This window comes from Sprattus sprattus, assembly GCF_963457725.1.
Source record: "Sprattus sprattus genome assembly, chromosome: 2".
Taxonomy (NCBI): Eukaryota; Metazoa; Chordata; class Actinopteri; order Clupeiformes; family Clupeidae; genus Sprattus; species Sprattus sprattus.
The window spans coordinates 24,830,836-24,853,339 of record NC_137921.1 but is presented as its reverse complement, the minus strand read 5'-3'; the positions used below and the strand labels follow the sequence as shown (position 1 = coordinate 24,853,339).

The following is a 22,504-nucleotide window of genomic DNA, read 5'->3' as shown; positions in this document are numbered from 1 at the left end:
ATTATCTAAACAATGTAAGCACAACCACTTACATACTGTGTTTCTACACCTGATGGAGAATTAAAACATATAAAAAATATTACCCCAAACATATATTTTATTTTCAAAAAATTCTAAGGCCAAAAGAGCACATTTTCTAAGAATCGCCCTTATCTTGTGTGCCACTTGGAATGCCGTGCGTAATTGTACCTATTGAAGCTACACGTTGGGGAAACGCATGATCCATCTGACCCATTCTGGTTGTGTGCCCAGTATCTGTCTGCCAGGGTAAATTCGGTGTTTGACGAAGACCTTTGTGCATTAATACAAAAAAAAGATTTTTATGGTTCCCCTTAACCCTGTCTCTGTCCTTCCTAGTGAACCTGTGGTGCCTTGTTAGTCATGTCGTGCCTTGTCTGCAGAGGGTGGTGAGGACAGCAGAAAAGATCATCAGGTCACCCCTACCAGCCATTCAGGAACTTTACACTTCACACTGTTCCAAGCGGGCAATGAACATCATCAAAGACAAAACTTATCCAGCACACAGACTGTTCTCCCTTCTACCATCAGGGAAGCGGTACCGCAACCTGCGGTCCCACACAAGCAGACTGAGTAACAGCTTCTTTCCACAAGCCATCAGACTTCTATTGCACACTGTGTGTGTGTGTGTGTGTGTGTGTGTGTGTTTTATTGTATTGTACATGTCTATATCAGTATGCTAGTGTTTGTAAATAACTGCAAGGGTGAGTGTGTGTTGTCTGTATGTATGTTGTGAATGAATGTGCCAGAGAGAGAGAGAAAAAAAAAAAGTAAATTCATGTATGAGTAGGTTAGCTGTGTGTGTGTGTGTGTGTGTGTGTGTGTGTGTGTGTGTGTGTGTGTGTGGGAGAGATTATTGTCAAATGTCTTATTTAAATGTTTTAGTTAAACTGCACATTGGAGACTGGTCAAACGCAATTTCAAACTTTTGTGTTAACCCTGTTACATTGATTTTTGACAATAAAGTAAACTTGAACTTGGACTTGATTAGTCTGGGGGTATCTCCCTCAGTGGCGCAGTCTCGCAATTCCATATCAAAGTGGTAATTATACCGTAATTAATATCTAAAGTCCACAATACTACAAAGGTATTCTGCCTTGTGATCTCACCCCAGGCTCTAAAAAAAGAAGTCTGTTTGCGTATCACAGAGTAGTGTGTAATCTTTCTCCCATCTTTTTTTTTAATTTTCCTCAACCTGTGTATTAGTAGGGATACATAGCCTATCCGTATTGTTTGCTTAGTGGAAGCCCAGTTTATATGTGAAAACCCACCAGTGTAGATGTGGTCTGGAGGTATGGTGGCCTGCTACGATTGTGCCTGTGTCCTGACAGCTTCTCCTGCATGTAAAGGGTTAGGTAGAATTCCCTGCCATGGTCAACCCTGACTTGATCCCACATTCCATTGTTTGCCACGGCAGATCTGGATGTAAACAGCAAACACATGGAAGGTTAATAGGCTATACAATGTGGGCGTATGCTAGGCCTAATACCCTGTGTGGGTGTGTGTGTTCAGATGGTCTTACTTGTAAACTTCCTCGTATATAACAACACAAGGTTGTTTTTGATTGGCATGCTGCAGTGAGCGACAACTTAACTGCTGAAGCCATCCACGGCCAGAACGTGCGTCACGCCAAACATAACCAACTTTTCGTTCTGGTCCATATGCAATTTATGGCCCATGTATGCGGCGTGGTATGGGACTGGATTTATATTTCGAGCATCCTACAAAAATATAAACTTTTGTCAACATGCAAGCTTACAAACATTAATACTAAAACGGGTGACAACCCCATCTGATCAGGCCTAATTGACCTGTTGCCGTAATTCATGGTACGGCCGGTGAGCTTCCCTCAACACATTTCCGACTCCACACTCAGCTGCACGCACTGTAGCCAGGTACCCGGTCATAAATTTACGACCATACGATGGGCCCGTCTGATAATAATAATAAAAAAAAATTACATTAGGTCTATCATTTCTGAAAGACAGGCAGATGACATGTAACATGGTAAAGGTAGTATACGTAACGTATAAATAAACATAAGGCCTCCAATATAGAGCAGCTCTCTCCAACTCCACACCATGTCAGTAAGGTGCCTATTACGCTTGAGGTTGTGATTGGTGCAAAACCGTCGGACACTCATTTCAGAGCATCTTTCAGCACCTATTTGTTGCAGCGCGTTTGAAATCTCAGCGTGAGTCTTGCCTGATTCAAACAATTATTTTATCAAGTCTGCGTGGGTCTCTAAAGCAGCCATGGTGCATACCCGACTGTCTTGCCGCGTACGTGTGCAGAAATAACATCCGGTGCATAGAAAACAGACATATTAAATAATAGAAATCAAAACCAGTGTTGATCGTTTTGAACAGGTTTATTTTTTTTGACCTCAGCATGACATTGAATGTTCAAAAAATAAGTAGTTATTCGTTTTTTGTTTGCTTTTGAGAAACAAACAATCAAATAACAAGCCGTTTTTCTGTCATTTGGTTCTGAATCGAAATACAAATGAACGAATCATACACGGACCGACAATCCGTGTATCATTCGTTCATTTGTTTTTCCGATTTAGACGAGAATTGAAAAAATGAAAACAACGTTTGATTTCTCGTTTTTCCCTTTTCAAAACCAAAACCAGAAATCGGATTACGGTTTGTTTTCTCGTTTTTTCCATTCTGCACCCCCAAACGGAAAATGGAAAATGAAACATTCGAATAACAAATCCCGGCCGTATTGGTTGTCATATTTCAAAATATTTCTAAGTCCAAACTGGTTAACCATGGGAACAGGTGTCCGAGAATAGTACACCATCAGCGGACTGGCCCTGAGCAGCTACACCCCTGGTTCCATCCTCCACAGGCACCAGGATGTGAACATAATGTGTCCGAGGACAGTTCACCTTTAGCGGACTCGCTACGAGGTGTGTGACCCTTGTTATCATCATCCAGAGGCACCAGGATGTGAACATAATGTGCCCGAGGACAGTGCACCATCAACGGACTCTCTACGAGCTTATAGGCCCTTGTTTTCATCCTCCACAGGCACCGGGATGTCAAAAATATGTGACCGAGGACAGTGCACCATCAACGGACTCTCTACGAGCTTCTAGGCCCTTGTTTTCAACCTCTACAGGCACCGGGATGTCAAAAATATGTGACCGAGAAAGATGCACCATCAACGGACTCTCTACGAGCTTCTAGGCCCACCCAGGTCGGACGACCGATTTGCACGTCAGGACCGCTACGGGCCTCCACCAGAGTTTCCTCTGGCTTCGCCCTGCCCAGGCATAGTTCACCATCTTTCGGGTCCTATCGCGCGCGCTCTTGCTCCACCTCCCCGACAGAGCGGGCGAGACGGGCCGGTGGTGCGCGCGGGGATCCCACAAAAAAAGCAGCGTGGATTTGTTATTCGAATGTTTCATTTTCCATTTTCCGTTTGGGGGTGCAGAATGGAAAAAACGAGAAAACGAACTGTAATCCGATTTCTGGTTTTGGTTTTGAAAAGGGAAAAACGAGAAATCAAACGTTGTTTTCATTTGTTCAATTCTCGTCTAAATCGGAAAAACAAATGAACGAATGATACACGGATTGTACGCGGACCTTTGCACAGCATCGGCCCAACCTCGTGTTTCGCTGCAATGTGTTGGATGTCTTTCAGGCTCCATATTGTAAACATAATGACAATGCAGCGGGTGTCGGCTGGATGTGCAATGTTGTCTTTTATCGGATTGCTCTAAAACTTAAACAGGGTTATTATTATTATAGCCTACCGTCATCATGCTAAACTAGAGCAAACGCCAAAGTCCTTCCATGGACATTATGAGTAACACTGCCCCAAGGTGTTCAGTCCTCATCATCACACTGAGGAGCTATTTTGTGTACGTTGCAACTAGAGAAGTCTGGTATTGTACAGTAAGGCCTTGTTATGGGTCCAATGTTTTCTCATGAGTTGTTATTATGTAGGTGTATGTATATGACATTCACAGGTAGTCACTTTCACTTAAAAAAGAAAGAAAGAAATAAGTGCAGAGGCTGAAAATGTACCAATTTTATTGTTGATCCACACATCCATTCTGCAACAAAACAGGCAAGTGACACAGGCTGTATAGAAAAAACAAAATCGCCTCAAGAAATATTAAAAACAAATGTCAGTTAACACATCCCTCCTCAATATTGAAAGATATACAATTTGCAAACATTCACCCTGCACTGTAAAGGCATTGTGTCTGTCAAGAGTTGATGTCTTACAAAAATGCTTTTGCAGAAACTAAAAACATTTACCCTCTATGTACAATTGCAACTGATACTCGGAATGATATAGCTCATATTGTTATTACACCATGAGTAAGCAGTATATACTGTGAATATTGTCATAGGTAAAACATAGATATGATTCTTTTTTGTCATGGCTCTATTAGTAATGCATTGGTTAGTTTATGGCTTTTCAGATGGGTTCCGATGATACCACGATTCAAACAAACCAGTCACCTGTGAACATCTATGTTTGACCAAAGCATTTTTTCCTCATCGTCATTACACATACAAAAGCTGTTTTGAATAAGAGCTCAACAAAACACACCACATACGTTTACATCTACACTTGTGCTGGGCAGAAACACTGTTGTTTATTAAAATGCTAAACCTTCCCAGGAGTGGACAAACAGTAGGTGATTGTCTGACACATGGGTCCGCTCATGCCCCAATTACACATGGTTAAAAAACTACACCTCCACCGACACACCAAATTCTATCACCACCAAAATCCACAAATCAGGCACACTGTGGCATGGCTAGGAGACAAAAAGCCTATTTATTCAAAGCATGTGACAGTCATACCAATCTCACAAGTGTTCCAAACACACTGAAACTACCCTTTGTTTGTATTGATATGCCCTTTCATTAAGGTTCAGTTCCGGGAATACCATCCACAAAAATGACTGAGAATGAGGGCAAAAGACCACTTAGGTTCAAAACCTGAACTCTTGTGAGCAACGTCATAAATGTTCAGCAAGGTCATCCTGACGGACATGATCTAAGAACAGCAGCACAGAAGCACTTAGCCAATACTTAAACCTGATGATTAACTTCATTAAGGGCTTCATGAGTAGCGTAACATTGGTAGCTGACCTCCCAACCTCTTTTCTATACAGGACTGAAGCAGAGAGAATGAGACAGGAGAAGTTTTTTTAAAGCAGTTAAGTTACAAATGTTAGGCATCTTCTCATACACTTGACGGTGGATGACTCATGTGAACCTGAAAGATTTAGGCAAAATTAAACTTGAACCCTGTGTCTTATGACAAATATAGCCTTGTCACAAACATGTCACAGTAGATGAGATGTATGATCATCAGTGTGTAATATTGGCTGCAAGGTATCGAAAGTTAGTGCAACTATGACGATTACCCATGATCACGACATGCATCTACTGTCACATTTATGATGGGGTGGTTTTAGTTTAGGGACAAACGGTTCAATTAAAATGTTTGCAAGACTTAGAGCTATCGGTTAACCTGGAAGCTATGCAAGAAACTCCTACGAACTACACCAACATGAACACAAACCTCTCTACTCATAACTGTGGTCTACTGTAGTTTCCACATTTCCAGTCACACCAATACATGTTACAAACACAATTTCCGTTTCTAAAGGAGTTCCCAAAATGCTGGGGGAGCTTGTGATATTACTTTCTGGCTTCATTTAATGGAAAGAAAACGGGCTGAATAACATTTGAACTAAGAGCGCCTAAACTCTGTAGACAAGGCAGCTTACAGATATGTGGATAAATACTTCACGTCATCTTATTTTATTTCACATAGTAAAGTAATGTTGAAGAGAACTTGGGTTCCATTAGAAGTTAATGAGCAAAAAAATAATCCAACAAGCAGCTGGAAAACAAAAAATCCACATAAGATAAAAATACTGTCATACGTCTCCTGAAACCAGATTACAAACACATCATGAACTAAATTCCAAACACACCCACACACCCACACACACACACACAAAGAAAGAACATTTGGTTGCGGTACTTCTTTTATGTGTCCCACGGTCTTGCCTTGGCCAGTCGCACATTTTGCACAAGCACAGTGCATCAATACCAAGACCGTCCATCAAAACACCAATACTACCGTAGGCTTCCACATCCACCCTCCCCAGGGCACGACACAAACAAAATGACCCCCTTTGGTAAAATACGATCACTTCATTTTATGTGGGAGTATTGCAAGTTCAGGTAGCTGCATGGCAAATGATTTTCAAAAGTGTTTGTAAGGCTTTTTTTTCTAAAAAAAAAAAAAGGCATCATTGATTTTGTATTTCAACAAACAGTATAGGCAATCAGCGATGGTAGATTTGATTTTATAGAATAAAAAAAAAAGGTACATTTTCTCAACGTTTCAGTGACATGGAGGGAATGACTATGTAAATACACACAAGTATCAACATCAAGTCCTTAAATAATGTAAACATATACATCTTTGAGGTCAGTACATTGATCCTCCTCATATATATAAAAACAAAAATCAAAATCAAACAAAAACAAATCAAACAAAATTAAACAAACTTTACTGAAGCATAGTCCTGATGTTCTTCGGAGTGGACTCGTCATTCAAATGTTTGGTGGTGAACCTGAAGAAAGAAAAAAGAAAGAACAAACTGTGTAAGCTACAATATATACTTTTGCCATTAGGTCTTCCACATACCTGGAACCTGCACAATGTACATGCTCAGAAGTGGCTCAGCAAAAAGGGCACAAAGGTGGTTTCTCCCACTTTCTCCCGTGAGAGTGCGAGACTACGATTGTCTTGTGTTGCACTTGTTTGATATTTGACTGTTAGGAAAGTTGTTGGCAAGCTAGCCAACATAGCTATGACAATAACATTACAAATACAGTCCCTGACAAAAATCTTGTCGCTTGGGTACAAGTTGACCTTCAATGCCCCTCAAATTTATATATATATATTTTTTTTTTTACCAGAAATGGCTCATTTCAAATCCCAACAGCTTTTGAAATAATGTTTTGGTGCCAAACGAAACTGCTGAAAAGCATTCTAACGTTCAAAGCTTGGTAAAGCCCACTGAGTCAGTTTTTGCAAAGACAAAAGTCTTGTCCCCTTGTCATATGATGGACCCAATCCTAGATTACAGCCTCACCTGTGATCAATAATTGATCGATCAATGAGTGGGTGTGTATAAAAAGAACCCCAGCACACCAGACCTTCACATCAACTGCAACTTCACCTCTGACAACATGCCTAAGATTCACCCTGAGACCAAAGCGTTGATTATCAAGAGGCTGAAGATTAGATCCACTGCTGAGGTTGCTGACACCTTCAATGTGTCTCAGCGTCAACTACAAAGAATAAGAAAAAGATTTGAAGAGACTGGAGATGTTTTTGACAAGCCAAGGTCCCGCAGACCCCGCAAGACAACTGCTCGGGAGGGCCGTTTGTTGGCTCGAAAATCCAAGGCCAGCCCCTTTTCCACTGCAGCAGAGCTCCACCAGACCTGGTCACCTCAAGTCCCTGTGTCAACCAGGACAGTTTGTAGAATTCTGCCTCGAAATGGCCTCCATGGTCGAATCAGTGCCCAGAAAGCAGCACTAAACAAAAGGCAATTTAAAAAACGTGTGGCATTTGCCAAGGCCCATAGCCTGATAAAAGGATGGACGCTGGAAAGGTGGCAGAAGGTGGATTTCGCAGATGAATATTCGGTTGAATTACATCACAGCAAAATATTGCAGGAGACCTACTGGAGCCCGCATGGATCAGATTTTCACCCAGAAGTTTGGAGGCGGAAAAATCATGTTCTGGGGTTACATCCAGTATGAGGGGGTGCGAGAGATTTGCAGGGTGGAAGGCAATATCAATAGCCTAATATCAAGAAGTATTAGCTACCTCTTACATTCCCAACCATACAAGGGGTCAAATTTTGCAGCAGGATGGTGCTCCATCGCATACTTCCATCTCTACATCAAAGTTCCTCAAGGCGAAGAAGATCAAGGTGCTCCAGGACTGGCCAGCCCAGTCACCAGACATGAACATCATTGAGCATGTCTGGGGTAGAACGAAAGAGGAAGCATGGAAGACGAAACCAAAGAATCTGGGAGGCATGTAAGACTGCTTTCTTTGCTATTCCTGATGACTTCATCAATAAATTGTATGAATCATTGTCGAACCGCATGGATGCAGTCCTTCAAGCTCATGGAAGTCATACAAGATATTAAATATGGATCTCACAGCACTACTACTTAATTCACTGATGTTATGCAACATATTTTTGTATTTGAAGTCAATTGTTTGTTCAATTTTCACATTACTCTCTGTAGGCGACAAAACTTTTGTCTTGCCAAAATCGGACCTTTCTGTGTTCATTAAATGATCAATCTTTCTTCAGTGAAGCAAATTGTTTTTTGTATATTAAACATAATTTGGGAGGGTTTTAGCTTTCATATGAGCCATTTCTGAAACCAATGGATAAATTAAGTCAGGTTATAAGCTGTTGTTTCTACCAAATGGATAAGTGACAAGACTTTTGTCAGGGACTGTAGGCATCAATGTCCAAGCGTGTTATAACAAGCTTGCTAACATGGCTAACTGTTAAACCAAATGAACACGACGTTCATATAACTTTAGTGACTTTATTCACGTTCAGAACAGGACAACTCCGTAGCTACCATTCTCATTGCGCCCGGTCAACAACTAAATACATTCAAAACACAGCGCACGCGTAGATGCGTTCCCAGGGTCAAAAGGTAAAACACAATGAGGGAATATACAAGTTAACAATCTCCCTATCCTTTTTTATGTGAAATAATAAAACAATAAATAATAATAAAACAATAAAACAATGTACAAGTAATATTTGACACAAAAGTCATCCAATGACTATAAACAAAAAAAGTGACATCCTGGTTCATTTCATTTTGATAGAAGATGAACTTATTACCAATGGAAACAAAGTTTTCAGTGCTTTGAATTGTCTGTGCAATAAACTTTTCACCACAGATTCCACAGTCCTTCACTTAAAGCTTTCAAAAGCACCAGAGCAGAAGTTCCCTTTTTGGTGAGACAGTCAGCGAGTTGGCCTTTTGTGTCTGACCAGAGCTTTTATTTTCTTGCTTTGTATTTGCTCCTTAATGCCACTTATGTCCAATCTGAGCAACGGCGTAAGTTTGCATAGGGTTGGGTAGGGACTAGTCACAACCAAATTTTGGGAAAGACAAAAAAGTCCCTACCAATATTTTGTAAAATTATTTTGCACAATATATTTGCAAACTCATTCGTATTATTATCAATACAATGTTCGTCACCGAGAAGAGTTATAAATACATTTCTAAGTTTTCCAATGCGCCCTCGAGCCTGTGAGACAAGATGCTGTCATTTAATTGGCCGAAGTGGCAGAGTCAGAAACACTACGTGAATCTTGAAAGAGTGCTGCTAGTTGTCTGATACGGTAAGCTACTAAATTCGCCAGGAAATAATAACGCCTCATATCAGTATTTCGTTTGGTCTCAGCATTGATATTTTGAGCCTTTTGTGCTCTGAAAAGCCACCTAAAAAGAAAAGATATGCCAGAAGTTTTTTCCACCCATAGAGCTATCAAAAAGCCCAGGTCGCTGTTAGTTAGCTAGTCGGAAAACTACCCACATTGCGAAGCTGCTAACCCTAAATCGCCACCCATTGTACAATGGAAACATGTTTTGAAAGTTGTTAGTGTGTAGGGCATGTAACTTTAGCTTGCATTACATCTCGTCTTGTTGAAGACAGAAGGATAAGCTACCCTACCCTGTTTAGACAATTTTACCCATGAATGTAATCAATCACACTGGCTATTTTGAGAATACATGTTATACTTGAAGGTAGTAAAAAGGTGCAATAAATTGGGATGCCCAAATGTATGTAGCATATAATTCATGAATACATTATTTCATTGCACTGCAATCCAGATGATGTAGGCTTAGTACAGCTCCATAAAACCTGAACCATTTACCTACATATTACAAATTAATTTCAGAACAAGCAAATGCACTGGATGTACTTCTCATTAGGTCATTTTGTTCATTAAGGCAATATTTTGAAATGCATTCAGGAAACTAAGAAATCCAGTGCAGATGTAGTGCAGGTTGAGGAAGAAGCAGCTGGACCATCAGGGCTTCAGATGAGGTCTTACTCATGTTTGGGATATCCAAAAAGGACAACAAAAACATGTGATGTCAAGAAATGTGGAGAATGTTTATTTTTTTTAAATTTAAACTAAGGTTTTATTTTTCTTATTATGTTTAAATCAGTTCCAAGTTCCACAAGCAGTGTCCCTACCAATGCTGAGACCAAACCTACGCCCTTGAATCTGAGTCTCTTTTCTGTGACCTGTTTTAGTTGACTTAAGGGCATCGAACAGGGAGCGATTGTCAGTATGGGTGTGCAAAAAAAATCGATTTACATTCGTATCGCGATTCAAGTGCTTCCGATTCAGAATCGATTCATAGAATTCCAAAAATCGATTAATATTAAAAAAATATATATTAAATAGTTAAATATTTTTTCTAAGATTAACGTTCTTTTTGGCTTCGCAAACTGTGTAGTAGGCTAACGTTACGGTTTGAGTGATGGTGAGCGCGATACGGCGAAATGGTTGCTAAAAAGCTTCTGAATAGAAAGTTTACCTTTAAAAGTTTTGATGTGCAAAAGAAGCGAGCTTCACTGTTGTCTGAAAATGTCAACAGGCAGCTGGCTGAAAGCAAAGAAGTAGTAGGCTTACCTTTTATTGGTAACCTAAATGTTACGGTTCATTGTTTTTGAAATAAGAGGCCTGACTTCTATGTTCACAGCAAACTTGAAAAAAAGAAAATATTAAGCCATGGTTTAACTGCACTATAGGCCGAGTCTGAAATGTGCACTTTATAATTTTATTTTGTACCGCCCTGTTTGGCAATGTTGTTTTTCAATAAAATAAAACATTTCATAAAGAAAGCCAATCCACTTTTCCATGATAAGAGCATTAAAATAAAATTTGCGATTAATTAATTTGCTATATATCGCATATAAATATATTAACCGTTTGACAGCACTAACATTTACATACTGTGAATCAATTTTTTTGAATCGAGAATCGTTTTTGAATCGAAATCGAATCGTGAGCCTAAAAATCGGTATCAAATCGTGACATTTTCTGAATCGTGCACCCCTAATTGTCAGTCACACAGACCAGTGAAGGAGCATTAAGGTCAGCATTACCATTGGTTAGCTCAGAAAAAGAGTTGCAAGAAAAATAGCATTGTCTATGCCATCTGACATAGCAAGTGTTTCTCCTGCAAAGTGCTTCATACAACACGTCTGATTCTCTTGGATTGCCAACATAGAGGAGAAAACTTCCCTCTTTCCCCCATAAGAACAATCAATGTCCCCCCTTGTGTACCTCCATCTGGAAGATTACCAAGAGAAGCATCACTAAAAAACCACCAAGTTAAGAGCATCTTTGTTTCCCAAATGCTGAAACTTGAGGGTCACCTTGTCTGACTTAAGCTTACGGATGATTTTATTTACCTCATGCATAGACTGCACTGTAGCATTTTTGATATTAGATGCTAAACTACATGAGTCAAACAAAACATCTGGTCTGGTCTGGTCTGCTTGGCAACCCAAAGGACCTGTCCTATTTTTGACCTAAGCTGCTCTTTTTCAGTGTCATTAAGGGGTACATCCTGCTGGGTGCTGGTTGCATGTGAAGAGGTTGTAGATTCTCAATGTAACTGTGCTGATGTACCTGATCTACACCATCAACAGTAGCAAAATCCATCCCTACATAGCTGAAATGCTCATGCTCCTCACGCCCTACATGGAACACAGACTTCAGAAGGGGAATCACATATGTTGAAAAATCTTGTGAGCCTGCCCAAAGAAAATCATCAACATGGCATGCAAGTACTCCAGTAACCTTAAACTGCTTGTCCAACCAATAAAAGACTGCTGGATCCACCTGCGACATTTTGCCTCCTGTGCCCAGCATGATTTCTTTGACTTTGTTATACCAATATAGAGATGCATCAGCAAGACCACATTTCTTTAGTTTCCATATAACATTTGCACTGCCTGCCTCAGGAGGGGGTCGGATATAAATATCCCTAGACAGCTCCATGCCTTGCAAAAATGCAGATTTGATGTTCATATAATGGACTTGCCACAGGTTTTGACAGATTACTGATAACAATAGCCTAAGAGATTCTGAGGCACAAGTTGGAGAATCTTTCTGTAACTCTTGCACATTAAACTCTTCAAAACCTCTGGCTACGAGTCGTGCTTTAGGCACAATACCCTTGGGAGTGTCTTTGAGACTACAGACCCATCTGGTGGACACATTTTTGGCCTGCATTTTCAACCTCCTCAAACACATCATTATTATGCCAATTCTTTAGTTTTTCTTGTTTTGCTGCATCAAATGAAATGTCTTTCGCTATGAGTACATCAGCCTCCCTGTCACCTGACTCAACGTTAAGACTACCAACAGATGACATATCAACTGACTCCTTTTGTCCCTCACTGCCATCAGGTTCAAGATGTTGCAAGTTATACCAGTTTTTAAGCTGTCCTGTGGATTTTCCTGCTCTGCCTAAACTCTGAATGTATGTTGAATGCCATCATCTCTGCTCACAAATGTTACTGTCTGACATGTTCTTAACTTTACACCTGCCAAAGGGGCAGGATTACCACAAGCCCTGTGCTCTGTGTCAGTTTGTGTCACATTAGTTTGTGTGAGGGCTGGGTGCAACACTTCTCCTGTATTCACCTCCATGTCACTGGTGTTCTCCTGTTCGTTGTCAGTATTCTGGTCGCTATCTGAGCTATCTACTGTAGTGTTTGTCACACCTTCCTCACTTTCTGCTTGTCTGTGAGCATCATCTTGTGCTGTCTGCTTGTCATGGTCCTCTGTGTTCACCTTACAAAGCCTGGAATGATGCACTCTAACAAGAATACCACCATGTCTTACAAATACAACAGCCCAATCCTGACCAATAACCACCCCTGGTCCCTTCCACTCAGTGCAGTTTGCTCGTTTGTAATATACTCCCGTCTCTCGTCACATATTTGTCATCTGTAGGTCTGAGCTGCTTGCGAAGAGCCCTCCTAATTCTCTCTGAGCATTCAGCTTCAGTGAATGCTTTCCTGGAAGCATGTAAAGCTGATATGTGTTCTCCTACCCTAGTACTTACAGTGGTACCCTCTAAGGCAGGTAGCTTATCAACTTATACAGAGGGGAGGTTAGGATTCTGTCCAAATACTAGTTGGTGTGAGCTTTAACCATGTACACTGAGCATACTGTTCTTGGCCATAAGGGCCCAGTCAAGAGCAGTGTGCCAGTCGCATCCATTTTCCCGTTTCACTTTCTGGATGATTTCGGTGAGTGTCTGATTATGTCTCTCCATTAGGCCGTTGCTCCAGGGACTGTATCCTGCTGTTGTTCTTGTCTCAATATTGAAGTTTTTTGCCATGTCTCTGATTTCCTGATTGTTGAATTCTCCACCGTTGTCACTGTACAGTCTCCGGGGCGGGCCATGTACACTTATCCATGTGTGAATGAAGGAGTTGACGATTTCACAGGAGTACTTTGTTTTCACAATGTTTCCAGCACTGAAACACGTGAAGTGGTTGATGATATGGAGGTACCATATACCTGGTTCCAACTCGTGCAGGTCCACTGCTACCGTTTCATTATACTCTAAGGCCAAGGGCAAACCTGCTAGCCTGGATACCAGCCCAAACCCCGCCCACAAAAATTTTTGTCAGGGAGATTTGGTCTGGCTCTGGGTTAATTGGGAGAGAGTTTCATCGGTAGGATCAAACCGGACCAATCAAATTGGCAGGGCGGGCTTTATACGTTGATGGACAGATACCAACGCTTGAGTTGAATTAACCGGTAGATTCGAACTCCGACCAAGATGGCCGCGTCTCGGGTGCTTAGTGGGGAATATTTTATGTGAATTAAGCTATCTACACGACTTTCTAATGTCTACATTGACTCGGTTAGTTGTGCATGTGCAACACGAATGTTACAGAGTATTGTTTGTCTTAACTAAAGTTCTCTAGACCGTTATTGTTATATCATTGCTAACGTGTACACAAAAAACCCATCGAAATAAACTGTAGCTTGTAGCCTTAATGCTAATTAATTAACGTGAGCAGGCATATCTCAACAGACATTGACAGCGCATTCATTTTGAAAGAGGAACAGAGAAACGCGATTAAGGCATTTGTCATTGAAAAGATGTTTTTGCCGTCCTTCCTAGGGATCAGGTAAAAGTTTAATCTATCAGATGGTAATAGGCTACTACGTTGCTCTGATTGGTTCTAGGTATCCAATTCAGCGAATAGGCATTTTCTTTCCTGGTTTGTTGAAACACGCCCCATAAATCACAGCCCAAAGGTCCGGTATCAGACTCATATTCTGACTAGAATCATGAGTATGACATCGTCAGGCTACAAACCTGCAGCAGGCTTTGGTTTGGTCTTGCTGTACCTCTTGCATATGTCACAGTCATGTACTATTTGTTGCAAGATAGTAGTGCAGTCTTTGTCCTTATTTCCTGCGCTATGAATGAGCCTTTGTAGTCGATATGCTGAGGCATGGCCAAACAGTTTGTTATGTTTCTCATCAATGGACATGTTTTCTGTCACAGTCAGGACTTCAATCTCACTCTTCTCAGTATCTTTGTCTCTGATGTCTACACAGTAGTGGCCAGAGCTAGTGAATTCAAGAGGCACAGGTTGTCTGAACATCACAGCTCGGTCGTTTTCCATGTCCAAAATGGTTCCTGCTTTCTTCAAAGATGTTTTGCTGAGCAGCAGTGGGATATCAGCTTTGACCACTTCAGCTTCAACATGACATTTTGTCTGTCTTATCTTCGTGTATTCCACCAGGAAAGTAAAACTACCTAAGTTTCCATCTCCAAATCGAAATGGCCTGCTACTGGGGATTTCTGTTTGCAGCACCTGGTTCACTTGGTTTGGTCTGAGGTCTTTCACATAGCTTTCCAGCCATTTCTCCCCACATACAGTACGAGTGCAAGCAGTGTCAATAATAGCTGACCCCAGGGATTCAGCCAGGAAGATTTCTGAGTCAGACATGGAGGCTTTTGTGTGATGTTACATTCCTCAACATTTTCTTCTTCAGTTAGTTTGACATGTTTCTTCTTCAGTTAGTGTGACTTGATCTCCTACCGAATTTATCCAGTGGATTTGTACTCTGTAAAGGCTGCCTCTGTTGTCCAGTCTGTACCGCTTATCGTTGTCCTCGTCCTTGTGGTCTTTGTTCTGTAAAGAACGCCACGTCCTGATGGTTCACTTGTATTCCGTTTGACGTACCCGGCATCTTTCCTCCGAAAATTCTCTGAAGTGCCTATTTCATGTCTGCGAACTTTAAGTCAGTGCTTCATCTGCGCGGTCTTTTTCCTCCTTTAGGAACACACTATCCAATTTTGCTAACAACATATCCATACCGTTATCATTGTCCAAGTCAGCTGCAGGTAATTCCATGGCTGTTTTCCGGGCTCTCCCTTGGAGCCCCAAGGCGACAACGAGTGCATGTTTCTTTGCGTCGAGTTCTGTAACCCGCGTTCAGGCGTTAATTTCATTTTTCCAACTCTCGTACGGCCTGGTCTTGTCAAACTTCGCTGGAACTTTGAATCTAGCAGCCATCCTCTGCTACCAATGTTATTTTACGTATTATTTTACGAGTCCTCCGCCCTCCAGCTAGTGCCCTGGAAATTATTTGAACAAGGATGTCTCATTTCTCTAATTGTTGCCAGAGGAGAAAAGGAACGAGGAGTGAGGGACGATAGAGGACCCATGAGCGATAGCTATGACCTATATGCAGTCTTTTTACAAATTGGTCTTATGTCTGTGGTTACAACAAGTGACGTGCCCTTTTGCAGCCTATAGGCAAAGATTTCCGTTTTAACTCAATTATGAAAATTCCCCTCCCCTCAAAGATGTAGGCTAGCGGTTTATGAACGCTTCAACAAAGTCAGCGACAGGCCCAACAGGAAATAGCCTGTAATCAAGCTTCACTTCTCTCTATTCAAACCCTCTGGAGTGGCTCACTTATTTTACTGTCTAGATTAAACGTTGAGAATTTTTTAAATAATTAAAATATTTCATGTGTTTTTTAACAAAGTATTTTAGTAGAAGAGGGCAATTATAGCGTTTTAAGGCCTACAAGTCTTAATAGTCGGGGATCCTGTTAATGACATTTCTATGACCTTTCACTACATAGAATTGCGTACTACTCCACAGATTGGGCCTTAATACTGAATGAAAATTCAACAAACTTTTCAATTCCTTTCCTTATAGGCTAGTTGGGATATGGAAGCTAAGTGGAAACTGTGTAATGCTTCAGAAATGTGTACAAATGAAACATTATCCATGTAAGAATGCAATAACATCATTCATTTCATTGGATCTACATACGATTTTGTTTTTATTTTCAGGACTTCCCCAGAACTTTCAATGGATTTACAGAATTTCATGACTTTTCCAGGCCTGGAATTTTATTTTTTTTAATTTTAGGATTTCTCTTGGATTTCCATGACCCTGGGAACCCTAGAGAATGAGACCAGAAGACCTACTTGAGGGCATTTAGAAGACCTTCGACATTATCTGTTGGCTGCTCTTTCAGGACCTTTATGCATCCTTTCATCTGAGAGGTAGAGAGAGACAGAAAATAAAACAGTGAGCCAGAACACAGGATAAAACTCACATTCAATGCCAGGCATGATCCTCAAGGGGAAGGGAGACTCACGTCAATTTTGGAGGACTTGTTGAATGCTCCGTTAGGGTGCACGTGGTCGTAGAGGATGATGACGCCCACCATCACCCTCATGCAGAAGAGCAGTGTGTCTTCGCTGTTGAAGCGACTACTGTACTCTCTACAACAGTAGACACACACAGACACACAGACACACAGACACACAGACACACAGACACACACACATTGCCTTTAGTTCCACTGATTGGGATTGGAAAGATGTATAGCGGAGTATTGTCTCAGGAGAGTGGGGATACTAGAAATACTGATCGAACAGGTTCATTTATTTATTGAACATTTGTAGATAAGATAAATGAAGAATTCTTCAAGGTAGCTATGTATATTATGTTGGCTAGTTATCTCCAGATCAGTGTCACTCACAAGCTGATCATTTATTTCATCAGCCTTGAAATTCCCCTTCACTGAATCTCCAGGACAGTTTAAAAATGTTGGTATCATTCAGGTCACTTACGGTGTCTCCAGCATGACCTTACACACACTGGCCATGGTGCTTAGGCAGTCTGTCGTGTTCTCCAGGGGTAACGTCTTATTCTGTTCACACACAACAAAGGGAAAAAATGAATTATTAGTTATCAGGCCAAACATACTCCATGTGAACATGGAACTTGTAATATTATCAGGCATGAAGGGCATTAGTCAATATTTCTGAGAGGGTCAGAATGCTTACCTCAGTGACAAAGTTTGTTGTTGCGTTGCTTAGGGTCTTCAGCATGGGTGTGGCCTCCGCATAAAACAGAGACATCCGATTGGCCATCTCGTTGTTGACCTCGTTCTCAATGTCCAGCTAGAAGTCAGAATATATATTTTTTTCAATCTTTTATGTTCTAGTGCCTTTTTTCCAGCAGAATATTCATGTTTGGTCAGTGGTGTGATGAACAGGTTATTCAGCCTGTGCAAACTCACATTCATGTTTTTTATCCTGTGCAAACTCACATTCATGCTATTAATGCTGTGCAAACTCACATTCACACTATTTATGCTGTGCAAACTCACATTCATGCCATTTTTTGCTGTGCAAACTCACATTCATGCTATGTATGCTGTGCAAACTCACATTCATGCTATTCATGCTCTGCAAACTCACATTCATGTTATTTATCCTGTTTCGACTGATGGTCCTTCTGTAGTAGCTGAAGTCATTCTGGATGGCTGGGATTCTCATCTAAAACACAACAGCATTTGACATAAACAAACAGAGAAAACAACAAACATAGAAACAAACATACATTTTTAAGACATTGACAAACAAATTCTCCCATTTTACAAGGTCCCAAGAACTCAAATGAAATGCCATACCAGAGATTCCATAGCACAGTGCATTCTTCCGGAGTATGCAATCACTGGGATACTTTCATTCAATGGAGTATTTTGATGCAGTTACTTACCGAGTGCATATAGGGGAGAGATGGGTAATAATTTGTCCAAGGGAGCTCTTGGATACAGGGCAGATTTCATGGGCAAAAAAATTTTCTTAACATTCATGGTTAGCATTATCCAGACATGTTCTGCATTCAGTCTTGATACTAGCCCGCTATTCCACTTGCTCTAGTGTGGGAGGGCACACATGATTAAAGTGCCTAATAGCGCCATCTGCTGTTGTGAATGTACAGCATTTAACAGTCTAGCAGAGTCGTTCCCAAAGCCTGGGGAAGGCTGCCCATCGGGAGCATGGAGCTCAGGAAGGGGGGGCGTGGGTTGACGGCAAAATAAAATAAACGGAACGAGAACCTTAACAACCAGCTACCGGTCAAATTAAGTATGGCAGTGCTGTAACAACAAAGTAGCCTGTAACTAACCTTGTTGGTAATGCTTCTATAGGGTACTTTGTGGTCAGGGCCCACCGTTTAGCCTAAATGTTAGAAGGGATAGCTAGCTAATTGTAGACCTAGGACACATCTCTTGCTTAATGCTGCGTCTAGTCTCCAAGGACATGATTGGCAGCTTTAGACTTCTTGGTCTGTCAGAGGCGACTTCTTTAGATTGTTCCTCATCAGTAGAGCAAAATGTGGAGGGCGAGAGAGAGAAAGAGAGAGAGCCCACCTTGAGCTCGTCAAAGCGCAGCGTGAAGTGGAGGATTTCAGCAAACTGCTTGGCCAGGGCCTGCTCCTTCTCCAGGTGCTGAGTGGGAGTGTATGGGGGGCACGTCAGGCACTCCAGCAGGCTCTTCAGGGCCTTCTCTGTCAGGGCACAGGTGACACAAATATATCTACATGGCCATCAGACACAAACAACCAGAGCCTCTACAGATTTTTCTCTATGGGAAACGGCAAACCAGTCACAGACACACACAGGCACACACACTCCATCACTCTCCAGTGTATTAAAAAGCAGTGATGTAGACAGAGATACTGAGCGCAAAAACAAAAGGCAAAAAGGCCACCCATGAAAACAGGAGTGTGTCCAGGCGTACCTAGCCTGATGGAGAAGCCATAGAACCTCTTGAGCCTGATGACGAGCGGACAGACCGAGTTCCACGCCCGCTCCTGTAAAAGCATGTCACTGGGGTTCTGGATGGCCTGGAGACAGAGAAGCATTAATTAATATGTAGATGCTGTAGGGCAGGGGTCTCATCTGGCCAAATCCTCAGAATGTTGCAAAGAGTTCAATTGCTTTGAATGGGCCACCCCAACGTTTACCGCTGCCATTGGCGACAGGTTTCTTTCATATCATTCCGCAAGTAGTCCGGTCATTCAACATAATGGAAATGTGTGAATGAAGACAGCAAGTAATGGAAACTTTACAGTTCTATTTGCGTGAAGAACTATTAGCAGGAGTCACAAAATGGCAACAAAGTCATTACAAAATTAGGTACTTTGGAGGAATGTCTTCTATTGTTTTGACAAGTAAACGGATAATAAGTGGAAAATGTATAGTCCGGCGGTTATTATCATATAAGAAACCTAGCTGTGTGTCAAAGGCAAACATTTCAGTGCAGGACGAGAGTAATGACATAAATGATAATGCTCAGCTCGCAATTTATTTCTGCGGTGTGAACAACCAGTTTGAGGTGACAGAGGAATTACTTTGTGTAAAAACAATGCAAGGCCGTAGCACAAGTTAGGATATATATTTGAGCAACTGTGTGATGTCGCTCCGAGGAATAACGACAGACGATGCACCATCAACGATCAGCATATGAGTAAACTATTAATTTCAGATTACTATAGATGGAAAGATGCTGTATTTTGGCAAACAAATGAAATCATACACTTGGAATATATTTATTATAAATACATTTACTTTATAAAATAATTCAGATTTTTGTTGAAACTTTATTTTGTTTTCTGCTTCATTTTGTTTGTTTGCATCCTTGTTGTTAACTATACCAAAGTGGTGCAGCACAGCATTTGCTTTGAAATGTGCATGTATGAAGGAAAAATATAGATGTAGTCTTCAGTGAAGATATTATCTAATACTGCTGTATACAGTACCTTGCATAAGTATTCACCCCCTTGGATGTTTTACCCTTTTATGGCTTTTATAAATCAGTCATGGTCAATATAAGTTGGCTTTTTGGACAAAAAAAAAATCACAAAATAGCTCTCGTTAATGTCAAAGTGGAAACAGATTTCTACACAGTTATGTAAATGAAATAAAAATATGTAACGAAAATAAGTGATTGCATAAGTATTCACCCCCTTTATATAGACTGACCTAATTCAACAGAGGTCCAGCCAATTGGTGCTAGAAGTCTCACAATTAGTGAAATGGGGATCAGTGTGCAGTGAATGTGTCTCAAGTGATTGTAGTATAACGACACCTGTGTCTGGAAGGTCCATTCACTGGTCAGTATTCAGTAATCAGTATTCCTGGCTATTGTTAAACCATGAAGACCAAAGATCACCCTAAGAAACTCAGAGAAAATGTTATTGAAAAGTATCTCAGGGGAAGGATACAAAAAAATGTCCAAGGCACTTAACCTCCCCTGAAATTCTGTTCAATCCATCATCAAGAAATGGAAGGAATATGGCACATGTGTAAATCTGCCTAGATCAGGCCGTCCTTACAAACTGAGTGACCATGCAAGAAGGAGACTAGTAAGAGAGGCCACCAAGACACCTATGACTACTACTAAGTTTCAAGCTTCAGCAGCTGGTATGGGAGAGACTCTGCATACAACCACTGTTGCCTTGGTTCTTCACCAATCAAAGCTTCATGTAAGAGAGCCACTGTTGAAAAAATGCTCCACTTTGGTCTCATCAAACCACAGAACCTTCTTCCACTTGACAATGGAGACTCCCACATGCCTTTTGGCGAACTGTAGTCGATCCTTTTTTTCAACAGTGGCTCTCTTCCATAAAGCTTTGATTGGTGAAGAACCCAGGCAACAGTTGTTGTATGCAGAGTTTCTCCAATCTCCACTGCTGAAGCTTGAAACTCCTTCAGAGTAGACATAGGTCTATTGGTGGCCTCTCTTACTAGTCTCCTTCTTGCACGGTCACTCAGTTTGTGAGGACGGCCTGATCTAGGCAGATTTACACATGTGACACAATCCATCCATTTCTTGATGATGGATTTAACAGAATTCCAGGGGAAATGGATGGATTGTGGCACATGTGTAAATCTGCCTAGATCAGGCCGTCCTCACAAACTGAGTGACCGTGCAAGAAGGGTAAAACATCCAAGGGGGTGAATACTTATGCAAGGCACTATATGTAAGTCATGGGCTATCAATGAGACAAAGTGATTAAAAAATGCTACTATAACGCTATAAATTCTACTTGATTTGTGTGATCAAGAGAGAGGCAGAGAGAGAGAGAGTGTGTGTGTTTGAGAGTCGTACATCTCTTATCTCCTGTCCTGCTCCTTTATAAGCCTGTAGGCCTAACAGGATGCTCTCCGATTCCTGCAGCATGGCATTAACCTGGTTCCACACATCCCTCTCGCAGTCCGTTGGCTGTGCATCTACACACACACACACACACACTTAGTACAAGGAACGCAGCATAAATACACTCAACATGCAACCTAGAACGTCTTCAATATACTACTACTACTACTACTACTACTACTACTACTACTACTACTACTACTACTACTACTACTACTACTACTACTACTACTACTACTACTACTACTACTACTACTACTACTACTACTACTACTACTACTACTACTACTACTACTACTACTACTACTACTACTACTACTACTACTACTACTACTACTACTACTACTACTACTACTACTACTACTACTACTACTACTACTACTACTACTACTACTACTACTACTACTACTACTACTACTACTACTACTACTACTACTACTACTACTACTACTACTACTACTACTACTACTACTACTACTACTACTACTACTACTACTACTACTACTACTACTACTACTACTACTACTACTACTACACAGTTGTCTGATCATTATGGTTTATCTTACAATAAGTTTACTGTATGTTGCAATAAAATTAAGTCTCATTGGAATAAAAGAATTTTAATTCCAAGCACAATATTCAAGTCATATCAGACGATATATATCTACATATATGGCTTTTTAAAGCCTGATTTTATTAAATGAGGGTAAATCCCACTATTATTTGAAACATCCCAGCCATTTTAATGCTGGATAGCAGAGGTCACGCCATCAATCTGACTTTCCAAAACATTGCTGCAGGACCCAGGCAAGTTCGGTGCTAATCGGTGTTGGGTGAAA

The 22,504-nt window shown here is 41.0% G+C and overlaps 1 protein-coding gene across 2 annotated transcripts in view; it reads right to left on the bottom strand.

Moving 5' to 3' along the window:
- Positions 1-4,074: 4,074 nt before the first annotated feature.
- fam49a (family with sequence similarity 49 member A) overlaps positions 4,075-22,504 on the bottom strand; it is a 61,024-nt gene continuing 42,594 nt past the window's right edge. For both annotated transcript variants that reach the window (XM_080833119.1, XM_080833118.1), the window contains exons 4-12: positions 21,618-21,739; positions 19,245-19,350; positions 18,875-19,011; positions 17,919-17,996; positions 17,502-17,618; positions 17,286-17,365; positions 16,808-16,934; positions 16,635-16,705; positions 4,075-6,643 (exon numbers count right to left, since the gene is read on the bottom strand). In XM_080833119.1, coding sequence (XP_080689245.1) covers positions 6,580-6,643; positions 16,635-16,705; positions 16,808-16,934; positions 17,286-17,365; positions 17,502-17,618; positions 17,919-17,996; positions 18,875-19,011; positions 19,245-19,350; positions 21,618-21,739 — 902 coding nt within the window. In that variant the 3' untranslated portion in view covers positions 4,075-6,579. The remainder of the gene's footprint in view (positions 6,644-16,634; positions 16,706-16,807; positions 16,935-17,285; positions 17,366-17,501; positions 17,619-17,918; positions 17,997-18,874; positions 19,012-19,244; positions 19,351-21,617; positions 21,740-22,504) is intronic.